This window comes from Eptatretus burgeri, chromosome 4, assembly GCF_056783735.1.
Source record: "Eptatretus burgeri isolate ZD-2024b chromosome 4, Ebu_testis_v1, whole genome shotgun sequence".
NCBI lineage: Eukaryota > Metazoa > Chordata > Myxini > Myxiniformes > Myxinidae > Eptatretus > Eptatretus burgeri.
In genome coordinates, this window is record NC_140964.1 from 1587230 (window position 1) to 1602993 (window position 15764).

The window sequence follows — 15764 nt, forward strand, 5'->3', positions numbered from 1 at the left end:
TACATTATCGACTCCTGAATAATAGCAAGGTGACTAAGCTCATGCAAACTAACTTGAATATGATGTTTCTTCATATGTGCAGTACAAGTACAAGGCGGCTTATTATAAGCAAAGAGGACATCATATCGGAGCCCAGAGTCTGGAGGATGACCCCAAGCTGGTTCACTCGATGAAAGTGGCCAAGATCCAGAGTGAGCGCGAGTACAAGAAGGCGTATGAGAAAGAGAAAACGAACATGCATCTTCCCGTCGACATGCTCAACTTTGTTTCAGCGAAAAACTGCCAGAACATGATTAGCAATATCAACTACAAGAAAGTTCCCCATCACTGGACGTGTTTACCGGATCATATCGGCAACGTTCATGCAAAGATTGCCTATGAGCTGCAGAGCGATGTGAGTCTGAGTTGATCTTTCATCATTCCTTCCCCCCTGAAATGGTCTCCTTTAGCTCCTTAAAAAAAAAAGTGTTTATTTCTTGTCACACTGAAGCTTCATTGTTTGTTTGTTTTCAAACAGAATGCTTACAAAGCAGATCTTGAGTGGTTACGAGGCACCGGCTGGGTCCCTACGGGTTCGTTGGAAATGCAGAAGGCCCAGAAAGCATCGGAAATCCTGAGCGATAAGAAGTACCGGCAGCATCCGGACACCCTCCAATTTACTTCAATACCGGATGATCCTATCTTGATCCAATCGAAGATAAACTCTCAAAACATCAATAATGTGAGTGAAGTATAGCGTTCATTCCAACCTCTTCCAACCTCATAATCCATAATTTGGTTTTATTGTGGAAATTATCGAGTTCAAAAATAATCGTTTGTTTTTTCCTTTTTCAATGCCTTTTGCAGCGACTCTACAGAGCGGCTTGGGACGATGAGAAAACCCAAATCCATATGATGCCAGACACTCCACAGTTTCTCCAAGCCAAGCTGAATTCACAAAACATCAGTGAAGTATGCAATCTTATTGATACCACCAATGATATTTCACCCCCTTGAATTACAAGATCCCTCAAACGATATCAGTGAAACTGCACGTTTGTTTCATTTGGACGACTTTTAATTGTTTTTATCCTCATCACAACAATATGTATCAAGATGCAACCTTCCTGGAGCCAGTTGAAGGTATCATCCGCTTGGGTCGCTTAGTTTTTGCAATTGCCTGTTTTAAGTGTCAATGTTCAACCAAGGGTTTGCATCGATGCGTTAAGTCATCAAATGGAGATATTCTCGTTTATAAAGGATGGTTTATAAAACTGTGGTCTTGTTTTCACCATTGGTGGTATGTTATTTAATGCCCTTTTCTCACCTTTTTAGCTATTTAATCACCATGCTATGGTAGTTTTTTTTGTTGAAAGTCTTACAATTCTTTAAATTGTTGCAGACTGTATACAAGGCTGGCTTGAAGGAGCAGAACTCTCAGGGTTACGACCTCAGGGTGGATGCCATCCCCATCAAGGTGGCCAAAGCCTCGAGAGCTATCGCCAGTGATGTGAGTTTCTTATCTATTGGGTTAATCAAACTTTCACGATCTTGTTTCCAAATTAAATTTCTTCATTTTCAACCAAACTTTTTCAAACAAACGTGCAGCAATTTGATCGAAGATGTATTGCTGTGCTTGTGATTTATAGCCAATGGTCTTTTTGTGAAGTTGGATGAAAGCGATTTGAAAATGCATTTTATGTCTTCACAAAATCTCTGTTATTAAATTCATCAGCATGTATTGTTTTATTTTCATGGAGACCTCAAAGAATGCCTACTCAGGTACATCAGCTAATTCAATGACTTATGGGAAAGAATAAAAGCAACAGGACCAGGCTTCATGTACTCACCGAACTCCTCTGTACCCACCCCCCAACACCCTCCCCACCCCCACCCTCGGCCAATCGCACCACACCTTGCCCCCTCTCCTGGGAGAATTGTCATCCTGTCTCTGTGCAATCCCATTCTTCCCTCCTGTTTTTTTAACCTGGTAACCAGGGGCTATCCATCTTGTCATCTTGCATCTCCACCTGTGGTCAAATGTACCCTCCAAATACCTACCACATGCTTCCCTTCCATTTCAACCTGTTATTTACCACTCTATTATCACTGTGATGGCCTTCCATGTTGCTGTCCTTTGACTCTTTCCTGATCCTCATTCTATCTTGTATTTATGAAAATTGGGGATGAGGGTGGGTGGTTGGGAAATGACAAATAATTGCATTCCCGAATTCATTAAAACACATGCCCACAAATTTAATTTGGAAGAGAAGGGAAGGTGCATGATCCATTGATGTTGAGCTTTACACAGCCAGACTGTCCAGCACCCTTGCAGTCAGGAGAATACATTTGGTGATTCATTAACTCGAAAAAGGTGTAATACGTCACACCTGTGCTGAGCAGTGAAATTTATCATCTTTGATGTAGATCCAAGTTTTGAAGCTCACAGATCTCAACATCTACATCACAAGACACTTTGACTGGAGGTTGATGGTACTGAGCAGGACGAAAAACAAAACCTATAAAAGAGTGGAAGAGCTCCTTGGGAGCCAACGGCCATCCACATCTGATGCCCAACTGCGTCTGTGGATGTCCTCCGACAGTGGGTTACCTTTCCTAGGAAGTTGGTGGCAGGATTTGCACTACCACTACCATAAAAACACTTCACTCTGCTAAAACACACAAAGCGGAGTGTGTCGGGGTGGTGCTGAGGTGTCGTCTACCAGACGGAGGTCTCCTCTGGTTAACCTGAGGCAGTCCCTTCAGGTAGGTGCCTGGAATGTCCGATCCTTAAGAGATAGGGATGGGCCAGGCATCTGCCTGGGGGATGGCCAGACGGAGCTCCTGCAGTACTGATGGAAAGTGTACGCAGCGACGAGGTGTGGCGCATGTTTCCCATGTGTGTATGTGTGTATGTATGAACGATGGTACAGTTTTCAATTAATAAAAATTGTTATGTTGGGAGTTGAAATCGACAAAAACTAAAAAGGAAAAGCTTCCATAAGGCTTTTCACTTGAGGAAACAAGTCTAGCTAAAATATAATAATGTAGTTAAACTTCATTCCTTCATACTGATAACGTACCATGATACCACCATTATGTTTAGCATCATCACAAAGTTTATAATTGGTCACGTAACATTCCAAAACGGTATCGGTGCATTCGTTCCAAATGTGTAGCCAGATATGTAAAAGGGACGGAAGGAAGGAACGTGAGCATAAGGATAGACGATAATTGTGCTGGTTATATGACACAATGAAAGGATATTATATCCACCGAAGGTACCAACGAATGCCAGAATAATTGGTTTGTATGTACTGAAATAGGTATTTCACCTATGGGAGGTGTCAAACGCTCTTCCCCTTGCTCTCATGCCGAGTCCCCCCCCCCCCCGGCAGAGGTTGAAATAGTGGTTATACACACAATTTCCTTAACCATAAACCCCAACTAATTATTACCACCCACCACCCTCTGTATGGCGCATATGCAAACAGGACAATTCTCAAGCCGACATTTCCAGACTCGTACATCGATATGGCTAACAACTCGTACACGGACCATGCTGCTCTATACATTCCTATCCGCTCTCTGGGAATATGTAATACCTCTCCTCCCCCCCCCCCAAAAAAAAACAACAACAATATTATCCATTCAAAACACATGAGTAATTGAGTCAGAAACATTATATCATGTTTATAGTTTCTTTCTTTTGGACACTTATTTGTGAGCAGACTTGTAGTTCATGAACGAGAAATCTCGCTGAGCTTTCTTTCAGCCAGAAATGGCCAGATCATTATTTTTTTTGTTTTGTCATATTTATTTAATTGTCACATTAACCAAAGCAATAATAATGCGTTTCAATAAATAAAATATTTTCAGTATTTTCAATAAAACAAAAAATATTTCAATAAACTTCTAAGTTGATTTTTACTTTTACCATACACTGTCAAGAAAAGGCTTGCATGATTAAGGAGTGTGCAACACAAGCAAATACAAGCTCCATCTCGTCAAGTTATTCATTTTCTCAAGATGACTTTAAATGAGAGGACTGATGGTTACATTTTACTATCAGGACCTTGAGTGTTTGTCGCATAAAACCGATGTGTACTGAATTGTGCATTTGCAGTACAAATACAAAGAGGCTTACCGGAAGCAAAGGGGGCACCACATCGGAGCCCTGAGCCTGGAGGATGACCCCAAACTCGTCCACTCCATGAAGGTAGCCAAGATTCAAAGTGAACGCGAGTACAAGAAGGCCCATGAGAAGGAGAAAACAAACATGCATCTTCCCGTCGACATGCTTGACTTTGTTTCAGCCAAAAACTGTCAGAACATAATTAGCAATATCAACTACAAGAGGATCCCTCATCAGTGGACGTGTCTGCCGGACCATATCTGCAATGTTCATGCCAAGAATGCCTATGAGCTGCAGAGTGACGTGAGTTCGGTTTGTTGTCCCATCCCATTCGTCTTCTAGGAATAGTCAGTTTTTCCTCCGCCTGTTTTTAGTTGTTTGTTTCACTGAAGTGTCACTTGTTTACAAACAGAATGCTTACAAGGCGGACCTTGAGTGGTTACGTGGCACTGGTTGGGTCCCCACGGGTTCACTGGACATGCAGAAGGCCCAGAGAGCATCGGAAATCCTGAGCGATAAGAATTACCGACAGCACCCGGACACCTTCAAGTTCACATCTGTACTGGATGATCCGATCTTGGTGCAGGCTAAAATCAACTCTAAAAACCTCAATGATGTGAGTCTCTTCATGTAAATACACTGGGTTGATTAATAGTACCTGAGAGTAAATTTGAAAACACTCAGGGGATTTCATGAGCCTTAAAAATCACTCATAAACATGTGGGTGGCATTAAGTTTTCAAATGATGAAGACATCAAAGCACTTGGCCTTTAATAGCTGTGTATCCGTCCCAAGGATATATACGCAGATGCCGTATCGACCCGACCTCATTGATGGGACAACCGTGTATGTGCAGTTGGGGTTGATCACAGAACTTTCTCGTGTGAGCATTTTAATTGCAGTGGAATTGGATCTGACGACAAATTGCCAACCTGGTACTTATCGGGCAGATGTTGCATCATGCGTGGATGAGATTGCAGAACTTTTGAAAAAAAAAAAAAGGAAAAAATGAGATTTTCCTGGAAGTTGTCCCATCCCAGTACAAGATGTACCCCCACAGTACCCCCACCCCCTCCCGGGAAATTTTGAAAAATTGATGTCAAAATATGAATTTTGGGAGTGATCCTGTCCATATTGTAACAAAAAAAATTAAAGTGATATCTGGGGAAATTTTTTTTAATTTTTTTTTTTTTTTTTTTTTTTTTTTTTTTTTTGTATACCTTGGTCGAGGCTCGTATGAGAGCTAACACACAACTCACAGCAAGGAGGCATGAGACAAGAGGGGTGGGAGTGGAAGGGACAAAACATTGGGGAACAGACACAGGTGAACTGTGGAAGGGAGAGGGATGGGGATGGGACGGGGAACATGGCGAGGAGAAGATGGACATTACAGGGACTTTCAGGAAGGAAAGCAGGAGAATTGAAGGAAGTGGGCTTGGGTGGATTATCGGGGGTAGAAAAGATCGAGGATTTGGATGGGGGAAGATAAGAGGTGGTGGTGAACAGCTGTTTTGAAAGCCTGGAGGGAAGAATGGGAAAGAATAGAGTGAGGAAGTTTATTCCAAAGGCGGGAAAAAAGAGGAATGAAAGAGTGAAGATGAGCAGTGATTCGTGATTTTGGTAGTTTTACCAGAAGGGGGTTGTTGGCGGACCTTGAGCGCCCTGTGGAAATGTGGTTGGGACAAATCGCAGAGAGAGCAGGGGGCAAGGCTGGAGAGGAGTCGGTAGAAGACAGAAAGACCACCGACCAACCTGCGGTGATTGAGTGAGAGGCCCAAAGACTCAGCTTCATTGCGGGAGATGCCAATGATCTTAAAAGCCCTGGTTTCGACAGCGTGAAGTCGAGAAAGGTGGGAGGCAGGAGCACCAGCCCAGAGGGGAGAGCAGTACTCCATCAGGCTACGGACAAAAGCTTTGTAAGTAGTCAGGAGCTCAAGAGGGCCGAGGAAGGACTTTGCACGACGGAGGATTCCCAGTCGGCGACTGGCTTTTGAGGCAAGGTTGGGAAATGTGACTTTCCCAGGAAAGGTCATGGCAGATAGTGAGACCCAGAAGCTTGAAAGAAAAGACTTCTTCCAGAGGATTGTTGAGAAAGTGGATGGGGGGTTTTGTAAACGGTCCTTTCGAAGAGACATAGTGAGAGTGTGAGATTTGTGTGGATTGAAAGTCATGTTCCACGTGTTGGACCAGTTTGTGATTTTATCCAGATCTGCAGTGAGCGAAGAAGCTGCTGCTTGCCGGTCTGAGGGATGACAGATGGTACGGCAGAGGGTGGAGTCGTCGGCAAAGAGAAATAGAGGATTTTCCAGAGAGTCCGAGAGATCATTGATGAAAACCAGAAAGAACAGGGCCCAGAACGCTACCTTGAGGAACTCCAGCCTGCACAGGAAGAGGGGATGAAAGAACTCCGTTTAGGGCCACACGTTGACTGCGACAGGAGAGGAAGTCTGCGAGCCATGAGTGGAGATGGCCTTGAATACCATGGGAAGAGAGTTTGGTGAGTAGGGCAGGGTGCCAGACTGTGTCAAAAGCACGTGATATGTCCAGGGATACGGCTCGGATTTCCTGTCTGGCATTGAGGACCTCCATCCATTGATGGAGAGGCAGTAAGCAGCATATCCAGGGTAGAGTGACCTGGTCTGAAACCAAATTGATGATTGGAAATCAAGCCATTGGAGAAGAGGAAGGATTTCATGTCTGAAGCAATGATGGATTCCATAACCTTGCTGATGATTGGGAGAAGGCTGATTGGTCTGTAGTTACAGGGATCTGTTTTTGCACCTTTTTATGCAGGGCAGTGATGTTAGCAGATTTCCAAGCAGATGGCAGATGACCTTGGGAAAATGAGAGGGTGAATAGAACAGAGAGAGGGTGAGCAAGAGCAGAAGAGCAGGCTTTGAGGACACGTGGGCTGATGCCGTCTGGACCGGTTGCAATCTGACTCGAGGTTTGAAAGCAAGCTCTCCACCTTGTCAGGAGAAAAGGATACAGAGTCCAGGGACAGTTGGGTGCGACTGGGTAAAGTGGGTAGAGATAGTGATGGGTTTGGGACACAAGATTTAGCTGCAAACACCGAGTTTAGACATTCAGCTTTATCACGTGTGGAATCAGCAGTGCGGCATTTGAGGTAAGGGAGGGGATGGAGGGGGAACATACACCAGAAACAGATTTGATTAAACGCCACCAGGATTTTGAGGAGGGAGAGAGGTTTGAGAGTTCAGACTTGAGATGAGAAAGATGTTGTTTTCTGGCTCTCCTGAGGGTAGCTACACACTTGTTCCGAGCTTTGTGGAAAGAACTGAGATTGCCCTCAGTTGGGTTTGCTTTCCATGAGGCAAAGGCAAGTTGTTTCAGGACAACTGCCTCGCCACAAGCTTCAGTAAACCAAGGGCGGGAGGAAGGGTAAGACAACTGAACACGAGAGGGGATAAATCTGTGCATGAGGGAGAGCAAGTTTCTTTGAAAGAATTCCCAGGATGAGTTGATGTTTGAGAAAGTAGTGATAGGAGACCAGTCTGTAAGTTTGATGGCTGCTCGGAGACCCTGCCAGTCGGCTTGAGTGAAATGCCAGACTCGGGGGCGGTGAGGTGGTTCTCTGATAACAGCCAGAGAGATGTCCACTTTAATAAGGACGTGGTCAGAAGAACCAATTGGAGCGAAGGAAGAGCAGCAGATATTGTCAGGGAAATTTGTCAAAATCAGATCCAGAAGAGATGGAGTACCATTGGTTGAGATCCGGGTCGGGAAGTTGACCGATTGAGTCAGTCCCAATGAGTCACAGAAAGCTTTTGCTGATGTCCCATGGCAGGTGAGAGAGGTACCCACACCTAGCCAACTGGCAATTGAAGTCGCCACATAAGAGGAAGAGAGAGTTTGGATGAGAAGATAGAAGATGGTCCATGTTTTCGGAGAGTGAGGTGTAGATGGAGTCATCACTGTTCGGTGGACGGTACAGTACACATATAAACATGAGGTGGGAGTGGAGGGGAAGCCGAAGCCAGAGGTATTCCTGGGGGTGTGGGGGAGTGAGAGCAGTGCAGGGAGAGTGAGGAATAGAGTCTTTGATGAAGAGAGCAACACCTCCACCAGGACGAGGCTCAGGTCTGTCATACCGTAAGAGGGAGTAACCAGGGAGAGATACTTGGGAGTCAGACACGTCTTGGGAGAGGAAAGTTTCTGTTAGGCAGATAATGTCTGGTTTGTCAGTGGAAACCTGCATGGAAAGATCTGAAAGGTTTGAGCGAAGGCCCCGGATATTTGAGGTCCACACTTTTAATGAAGAGGTAGGGGAGGAGGCTTTTGGTGCAGGAGGTGGAGGGCGGGGGAGGGTCGGACGAGGGACGAGGGGGAGGTAAGTGAGGGTTGCTGAAGGAGTGTGGGGTATTGCAGAATAGCGAGGGGAGGGGGCCGAATGAGGAGGAGAAAAGGCTCTGTGGTGCTGTGAGAGAGGGGGACAAGAGACAAGGAAGATGGCAGTTGAGGATTTGAGGAGGTGGAGTGAAGAGATGGAGGTGAGAGGGCAGTGGAGGGAGGCAGGTTGGTGGATGAGAGGGGGCAACTTAGAGAAGGAAGAGTGAGGGGGATGAAAGGTGGGAGAAAGGTGAGGGGGGAATTTTTGAAAAGAGGTGAGAGGGAGGCTTGGAGGGAGAAGAGTGGGATGGTTGCTTTGAGAGTGAGAGTGAGGGGTGAGGTGGGTGAGTTGGCACTGAAGTTGGAAAAAAAGAATGGTTGATGGAAAGCGAGCATCCATGGCAAACTGTGGTTTTTAAAAGTTTTAGGTCAGAGATACGATTTAACACAATTCTTGATGGATGCAATGAAGGCGAATTCAGAGCATGGAGAGAAGAAGCGCTGTAATAGTTGGATTTTTTAGGCAAGGAATGAAGGAAAGGTCGAAATGAGAGCAGTCTGTTAAAATAGCAGAAGAGTAGTGCATTGTGAAACAGTAAAGAGTACCACATGTGTGAGAGAGGAAGATGAAGCATTATAAGATCGTTTTTGTTGTTAATATTAATGTATGAAAGAGTTCAACAGATTAGGTCATGGAAGTGTAAAAAAAAAAAAAGAAATCGAGGAAGACGAGGAGGAAGTTAAGAGGAAGAAGAAGTAGCAGAATCGGGAGAAGGTTGTTGTTGTTGTTGTTGGGTTTTTTTTTATTTTATTTTATTTTTTTTTGAGATAAGAAAGAGATTAGTTGGGAGAATGGGGGATATTTGGAAAGTGGGGAGGATGAAAATTGAAGGTAATGGGGAGGATAGAAATTGAAGGTAATGGGGAGAAAAAACAAACAAACAAAAAAAAAAAACGATCGAACACCAAGTGGAACCGGTAGGCCTCAAGCCTAGGACTAGGCCTCAAGCACCAGGTGAGAACGTCGACATAAATACTCACAAAATAGCACGATTTTTGAAACAAAACCGAACTAGGAACACACATTAACATGTAGGTGAGAAAATTAAACAGTTAAAACGGGACAAATAACAACCGGAACTTAACTTTGAGAATGTCAGCAGGGAGCCCCGAAGGAGACCTCTTGCCGCTCAAAACCGGCTGAATATTCATTTCACCTGAATATTCATTGCTGGAGCTTGGTATTAGTTTCACGGTTAGGGTGGCTGGCTTAAGATCTTAATTAAGGTCTTGGGTTCGAGCCCCTACCTGTTAAATTAACACCAGGCTGGTGGACTCAGCCCGTCATCCTTCCGAGATTAGCAAAATGAGTGACAGGGGGCACTGCATCAGCGGGTACTGCATCAGCATTGGCCAGCAGTCGGAGTCGTGAATGTATAAGTGATGGGAATACGTCCAAAACGCCAAGCAGGTGGATCTTTAGCATGGAAGGAAAAGATGTCCGAGGTGTTCGCAATCTGAATCCATCCTTTATTCCAATCGCAACCCAACAACCCGCTCATCTCTCTTGCAGTTGCACCCAGTTCCAGAAAAACCCAATCAACCTGAGCTTTAGAATATTTACATACTCGCAAATCCCACCCGTCACTTCGCTGACGGTAATACTAACAAGTCTGAAGACGACAATGATTCACGAGCGGTATTTGACGATGTAGATTGTTTCAGAAGTAAACGATGTGATAATTTTTGACCAAGTTATAAAAATGATGAACATGATGTGGTACGGGTGACAGGTTATTAGCTGCAAAATGTCGAAAACTCGGTTTCGTTCAACAACTTTCAAAATTTGACCTTTGCATAATCTTTAAAGGTCACAAAACAATGTTGTGGACATTAAAATAAGGAAACAGGATACGTGCTATAGCTTATTGAAGTTAGTTCGTCGAAGAAGGTCGAAAACCCGGTTCGATTCCCACAACTTTGAAAATTTGACCTTTGTGGCCTTTAAAGGTCAAAGGTCAAGGATTATGACCTTTGGTGCAAAACTTCCTCTGGAACATTCCAGGAACAATATAACGTCATATAGGCTATATGGCATTTCGCATTCCTCGGATTATCCATACTTTGATGAAATCAGCGAAAAAACAAACTTGAAGGGGACGCCACGGGCAAACTGGCGTGAATCGGGAAAAACGTAAATGATGAAAGTTGTAGTACTCGAAGAGCACTACTTGCATACCAACTTTCATTCGAAACAGTTGAAAACCCGAGGAGCTCGATGCCCAATTTATTGATTTTTTTTGACATTTTCTAAGTTTGTGACCTTGTGACCTTGACCTTGGGACGAAAATGAAAAAAATCGAGCTCCGTGGGGCTATGCAGGTGCCATTGGGCTAACCAAATACTGAAACCCCTGCCAGATTCGACAAACCCCCTCGGAGAAGATGTAACTTGAAATCGGCTACCCCCTGAAAACACGTTTTGGGGGCGTGGCTCCTCCCATAATGGGCGCAGCACGCCCATTCTCAGGAAAACACAACCAGATCATGATATAAACCTCCCACCCAAATTTTATCAGGATCGGATCAAAACCCACGGAGCTATGCTTGGGACAGACAGACAGACAAGCCGGGAAGCAGACATGGATAGTCGACTACCCAATAGAACCTGACGCGATGGGCCCGTTCGATGGGGAATGACCTGAGGATTAAGCACAATAAAATTCATGATTCTAGCTTTAAGGTTTAATGCTGCAGATTTTTTTCGTTAAAATACCCCCACATTTAGAGGTTTTTCGGCCGTTGCTCGGCAATGGGGAGGGGTCCATAGCAACGGTTCTTTCTCACACATAACTAGGACATACCAGGAACCTACCATACCAGTTTCATGTATATCTGACTCATAGTCTCTGAGATATAACGAACTTCGTTTTTTTTAATATTGTTTTCGACCAGGGTTCATTCAAAGTCTATCTTCTCCGACAGTTTTCATAGGATCCGGCTGGAATTTTTTGACAATATGGCTGAATGTACTGCCCACAGTTGCTTGTGGCCCGATTTTTGATTTTCAAAAAAAAAAAGATTTGAGATTTTTTTTTAAATTTCAAAGGTCCGTTGCTAGGCAACGGATGGGTCCATAGCAACGGTTCTCATTTGCACACAACTAGGTCATGGTATGAACCTACCAACCAAGTTTCATCGAAATCGCCATTGTATTAACGGAGCACTGGACCGAACAGACATACATGCAGACAAGCCGGAATGTGACATGGCTGCTCGCTCGAGATGGAAAGCTGGCCGACGCGACTAGCCGATATTCATGTACATGCTATCAATCAATTTAGCACAATAAATATGATTAATTATCACAGCCCTCTTAGTTTGCGCCCAGAAACCCGCCTTGTGAAATTTCAGGCATGTTTCCAAAGAGACTAACAAATGGCAGCCCTGGTAATTCCATTTATCTATTCGCTAAAGATTTTATTTTTTTTATATGATGCTGTAAGACATTCTCCTTGGGCACAAAAAAACAGGTTCTCGGAGGTCCAATTTCGGAGGTATTGATTTTTTTGTACAGTCCACAATAAGTGTACGATGTACGATAAAGTATTTTAGCTGTTGCTCATGCTTCAGTCACATTTGGCTCGGCGGCCGTAGGGTCTAAAAAATCTAAGGCCACCAGCAATTATAGGGCGGCCGCAGTATTTCCATGGTCACACAATGTAGCAGTCACATATGTTTTTATTTTTTGGGTAGCCGCACGGGGTATTTAGAAATTGTGGAGACCGAAAACGTGGGGGTGCCGTACGGTCTTTGATTTGATGTCACACGGTGACCTTAAGGCGTCCCTGCGGCGGCCATAGAATTTTCAAGCAGATGCAAGGTAGCCTCAAGGTGCCCGCAAGGCGACCGCAGGGGGGCCCTAAGGCGAACGTGGAAATAGTGCGGCCGCCGTAATTTTTTGGGGGTTGGCAAAATTCATTTTTCATTGAAAAGAGCCTACGGAAAACGCACGAATAACGCAAGCCCACCATACGCCCTACGTACAGTCGACGTGGAACACATCTACGTCATGGCTACGGCTTGTCGAATTGCTACGGCCAACCCAGAAATGAAAAAAGTTATAACTCCGCGCTTTAATTCCACAGAGACCCCTACGGCCTGTAAAAGATAGCCATACGGCGTAGGGCCACCCTGAGGCCACCTCAGAAACTCTGCGGCCGCCGCATGTTTCTGTCAATTCAGGGGGGGGGGGGTACGGCCGCCGTATCCTAGCCGTAGAGCAAATATGACTCATGCTTCAGCAACGGAGGTGTGCATAGCAACCATTCATTTTTGTGTACATGCTCGCCACATTGTACACATTTCACCCAAGTTTCATCAAAATCAGACTCTTTCTCTTAGAGATATTCGCAATTAACCGTTTCTGAAATCTTCAACATGTACTCGCCCAAAACCTATCTCCTCCCACAAATATTTTTTGCTAGGGCTTCAAATTGGCATGAACGGTGCTAGATAGATTGCGCACAGAACTCTAAGATTCGATTTTTCGATTTATTTACTTTTGATTTTTATCGTGACCACTTTAAAGGGCCGTTGCTATGCCGTTGCTAGGGCCCGGGGTCCCATATTCGAAAGCACACGATTCCCAGAAATATTGGTCCTACCTACCAAATTTCATTGGAATCGGTTGAGTGGTTTAGCCCCGAGGCTTGACCAAAGTTTCGTGGACAGACAGATTGATGGAAATTTCCAGAATAAGGGTGCTCTAAGAGCAGCCAACAGACAGACATATTGACGGAAATACTGATAATAAGGGTAGACGAGATTGACTACCCAACAGACAGATAGACACACACCCATAACGAATATAGTGGTCACTTACTGACTCGTGAACCAAAAGGGGGAAAAAAGAGGGGTGAGGATGGGAGAGAGAGGTTTGAGTGAGGAGGTGCAGGGGGAAAGGTGGAGGTGGAGGGGGAAAGACAGAGGAGGGAGGGAGGGGGAAGGGAAGGTAGCACGAGGAGAAGGGACTTCACCAAATAGCACTGTACAGTCCTGGAGTGGGGGGGGTGCAGTGTGATGGGAGGCCAAGGGGTGGCAGCGCGAGGGGAGGCCAAGGGGTGGCAGCGCGAGGGGAGGCGAAGGGGTGGCAGCGTGAGGGGAGGCCAAGGGGTGGCAGCGCGAGGGGAGGCCAATGGGTGGCAGCGCGAGGGGAGGCCAAGGGGTGGCAGCGCGAGGGGAGGCCAAGGGGTGGCAGCGCGAGGGGAGGCCAAGGGGTGGCAGCGCGAGGGGAGGCCAAGGGGTGGCAGCGCGAGGCGAGGCCAAGTGGTGGCAGCGCGAGGCGAGGCCAAGTGGTGGCAGCGCGAGGCAAGATTTTGTACCTGGCTAACCTCTACAAAAACAGCTCATAATAATAACTACTGTGGGAGTAATTCACATCACCATAGTGATGATGCGTTATTGCATTAGCGTTGCACCCCATCCGGATGAAATGTGTTATGAAACGGATCAACAGATCGGAATAGCACCTCAATTCCCTACAATCACGGCATGCCTTTCTGATGATGAACAATCCGAAACCTCCATCCATGTGGGTCATTACAAAAATACGAATTTCCCTAAAATACAGAATGAGTTTCACCCATGATCATGTCATACACCATAGATAGGACATGAGGCTGGCTATCCCACATCCCAGTACTTGTGTATATTAATGGCTGTTCTGCTTTTAGAAAATTGTAGACTATTGTGTACCAGTACCCTCGACCAAATGCAAGAAACGCTGTTTTAATAATGTATCGGGGCACTGCATCAACGGCACCACCACATCACAGCAAAGATGTAACCATCAGACACTAAGTATATGATTTAATGGGCTCTCTGAGCAAAATTTACAAGATGTCCCTGAACATTTTGGTCATTACACACGCTGCTCAGGAACAAATTTCAATTTTCCCAAACAAAGCAATCTTAACAAAATTCAAACAATGGACAAGTAACACAATGAGGTTCCAGATTACATCAAGGTGGACACGCAACCACTATTAAGGCAAAATAATGTTGTGAATTCCTTCACAACTTTCATGTGTATTCTTTTTACAGAGGTTCTACAAGGCGGCATGGAATGTGGACAAAACTCGAATCCACGTCATGCCCGATACTCCAGAACTGCTGCAAGCCAAATTGAATGCTTTCAATGCTAGCCAGGCAAGAATTCATTCGCTTTCCTGTTCTGCATTGTTCTTTGATTGTTGTTATCCATCGGTGTCATTATCAGATGTGCTAATAGCTAATTGACATTGATTTGCAGAACTATTATAAAGCAGAGTGGGAGGAATCCAGGAAGCATGGATATGACATGCGGGTTGATGCCATCCCACTGAAGGTTGCCAAAGCTTCCAGGGACATTGCCAGTGATGTAAGCGCAATTTTATACATTATCGACTCCTGAATAATAAATAGCAAGGTGACTAAGCTCATGCAAACTAACTTGAATATGATGTTTCATCATACGTGCAGTACAAGTACAAGGCGGCCTATTATAAGCAAAGAGGACATCATATCGGAGCCCAGAGCCTGGAGGATGACCCCAAGCTGGTCCACTCGATGAAAGTGGCCAAGATCCAGAGTGAGCGCGAGTACAAGAAGGCGTATGAGAAAGAGAAAACGAACATGCATCTTCCCGTCGACATGCTCAACTTTGTTTCAGCGAAAAACTGCCAGAACATGATTAGCAATATCAACTACAAGAAAGTTCCCCATCACTGGACGTGTTTACCGGATCATATCGGCAACGTTCATGCAAAGATTGCCTATGAGTTGCAGAGCGATGTGAGTCTGAGTTGATCTTTCATCATTCCTTCCCCCCTGAAATGGTCTCCTTTAGCTCCTTTTTTTTTCCTAAACATATTTATTTCATGTCCCACTGAAGCTTCATTGTTTGTTATTTTCAAACAGAATTCTTACAAAGCAGATCTTGAGTGGTTACGAGGCACCGGCTGGGTCCCTACGGGTTCGTTGGAGATGCAAAACGCACAGAGAGCATCGGAAATCCTGAGCGATAAGAAGTACCGACAGCATCCGGACACCCTCAAGTTCACCACTATTTTAGAAGATCCCATCTTGGTCCAGGCTAAGATAAATTCTCAAAACATTAATGATGTGAGGCATTGATGTGTGCGATTGTAGAACTTTAAGCCATACATTGTTCATTATATTGTTACTTCTGCCACTGAATGTGGACGGAGGTTATATTTAACCCTGTAATGGTATCTGCAGTAATATTGCTGTGGGTTTAC

The 15764-nt window shown here is 44.9% G+C and overlaps 1 protein-coding gene across 5 annotated transcripts in view; it reads left to right on the top strand.

Annotated features, from left to right (window-relative positions):
* Positions 1–15764, top strand: part of LOC147027319 (nebulin-like) — a 247279-nt gene that overhangs the window by 128112 nt on the left and 103403 nt on the right. For all 5 annotated transcript variants that reach the window (XM_085876653.1, XM_085876654.1, XM_085876655.1 and 2 more), the window contains exons 62-71: positions 83–394; positions 518–721; positions 847–951; positions 1382–1489; positions 4106–4417; positions 4527–4730; positions 14569–14673; positions 14777–14884; positions 14986–15297; positions 15424–15627. In XM_085876653.1, the coding sequence (XP_085732779.1) occupies positions 83–394; positions 518–721; positions 847–951; positions 1382–1489; positions 4106–4417; positions 4527–4730; positions 14569–14673; positions 14777–14884; positions 14986–15297; positions 15424–15627 (1974 nt within the window). The remainder of the gene's footprint in view (positions 1–82; positions 395–517; positions 722–846; positions 952–1381; positions 1490–4105; positions 4418–4526; positions 4731–14568; positions 14674–14776; positions 14885–14985; positions 15298–15423; positions 15628–15764) is intronic.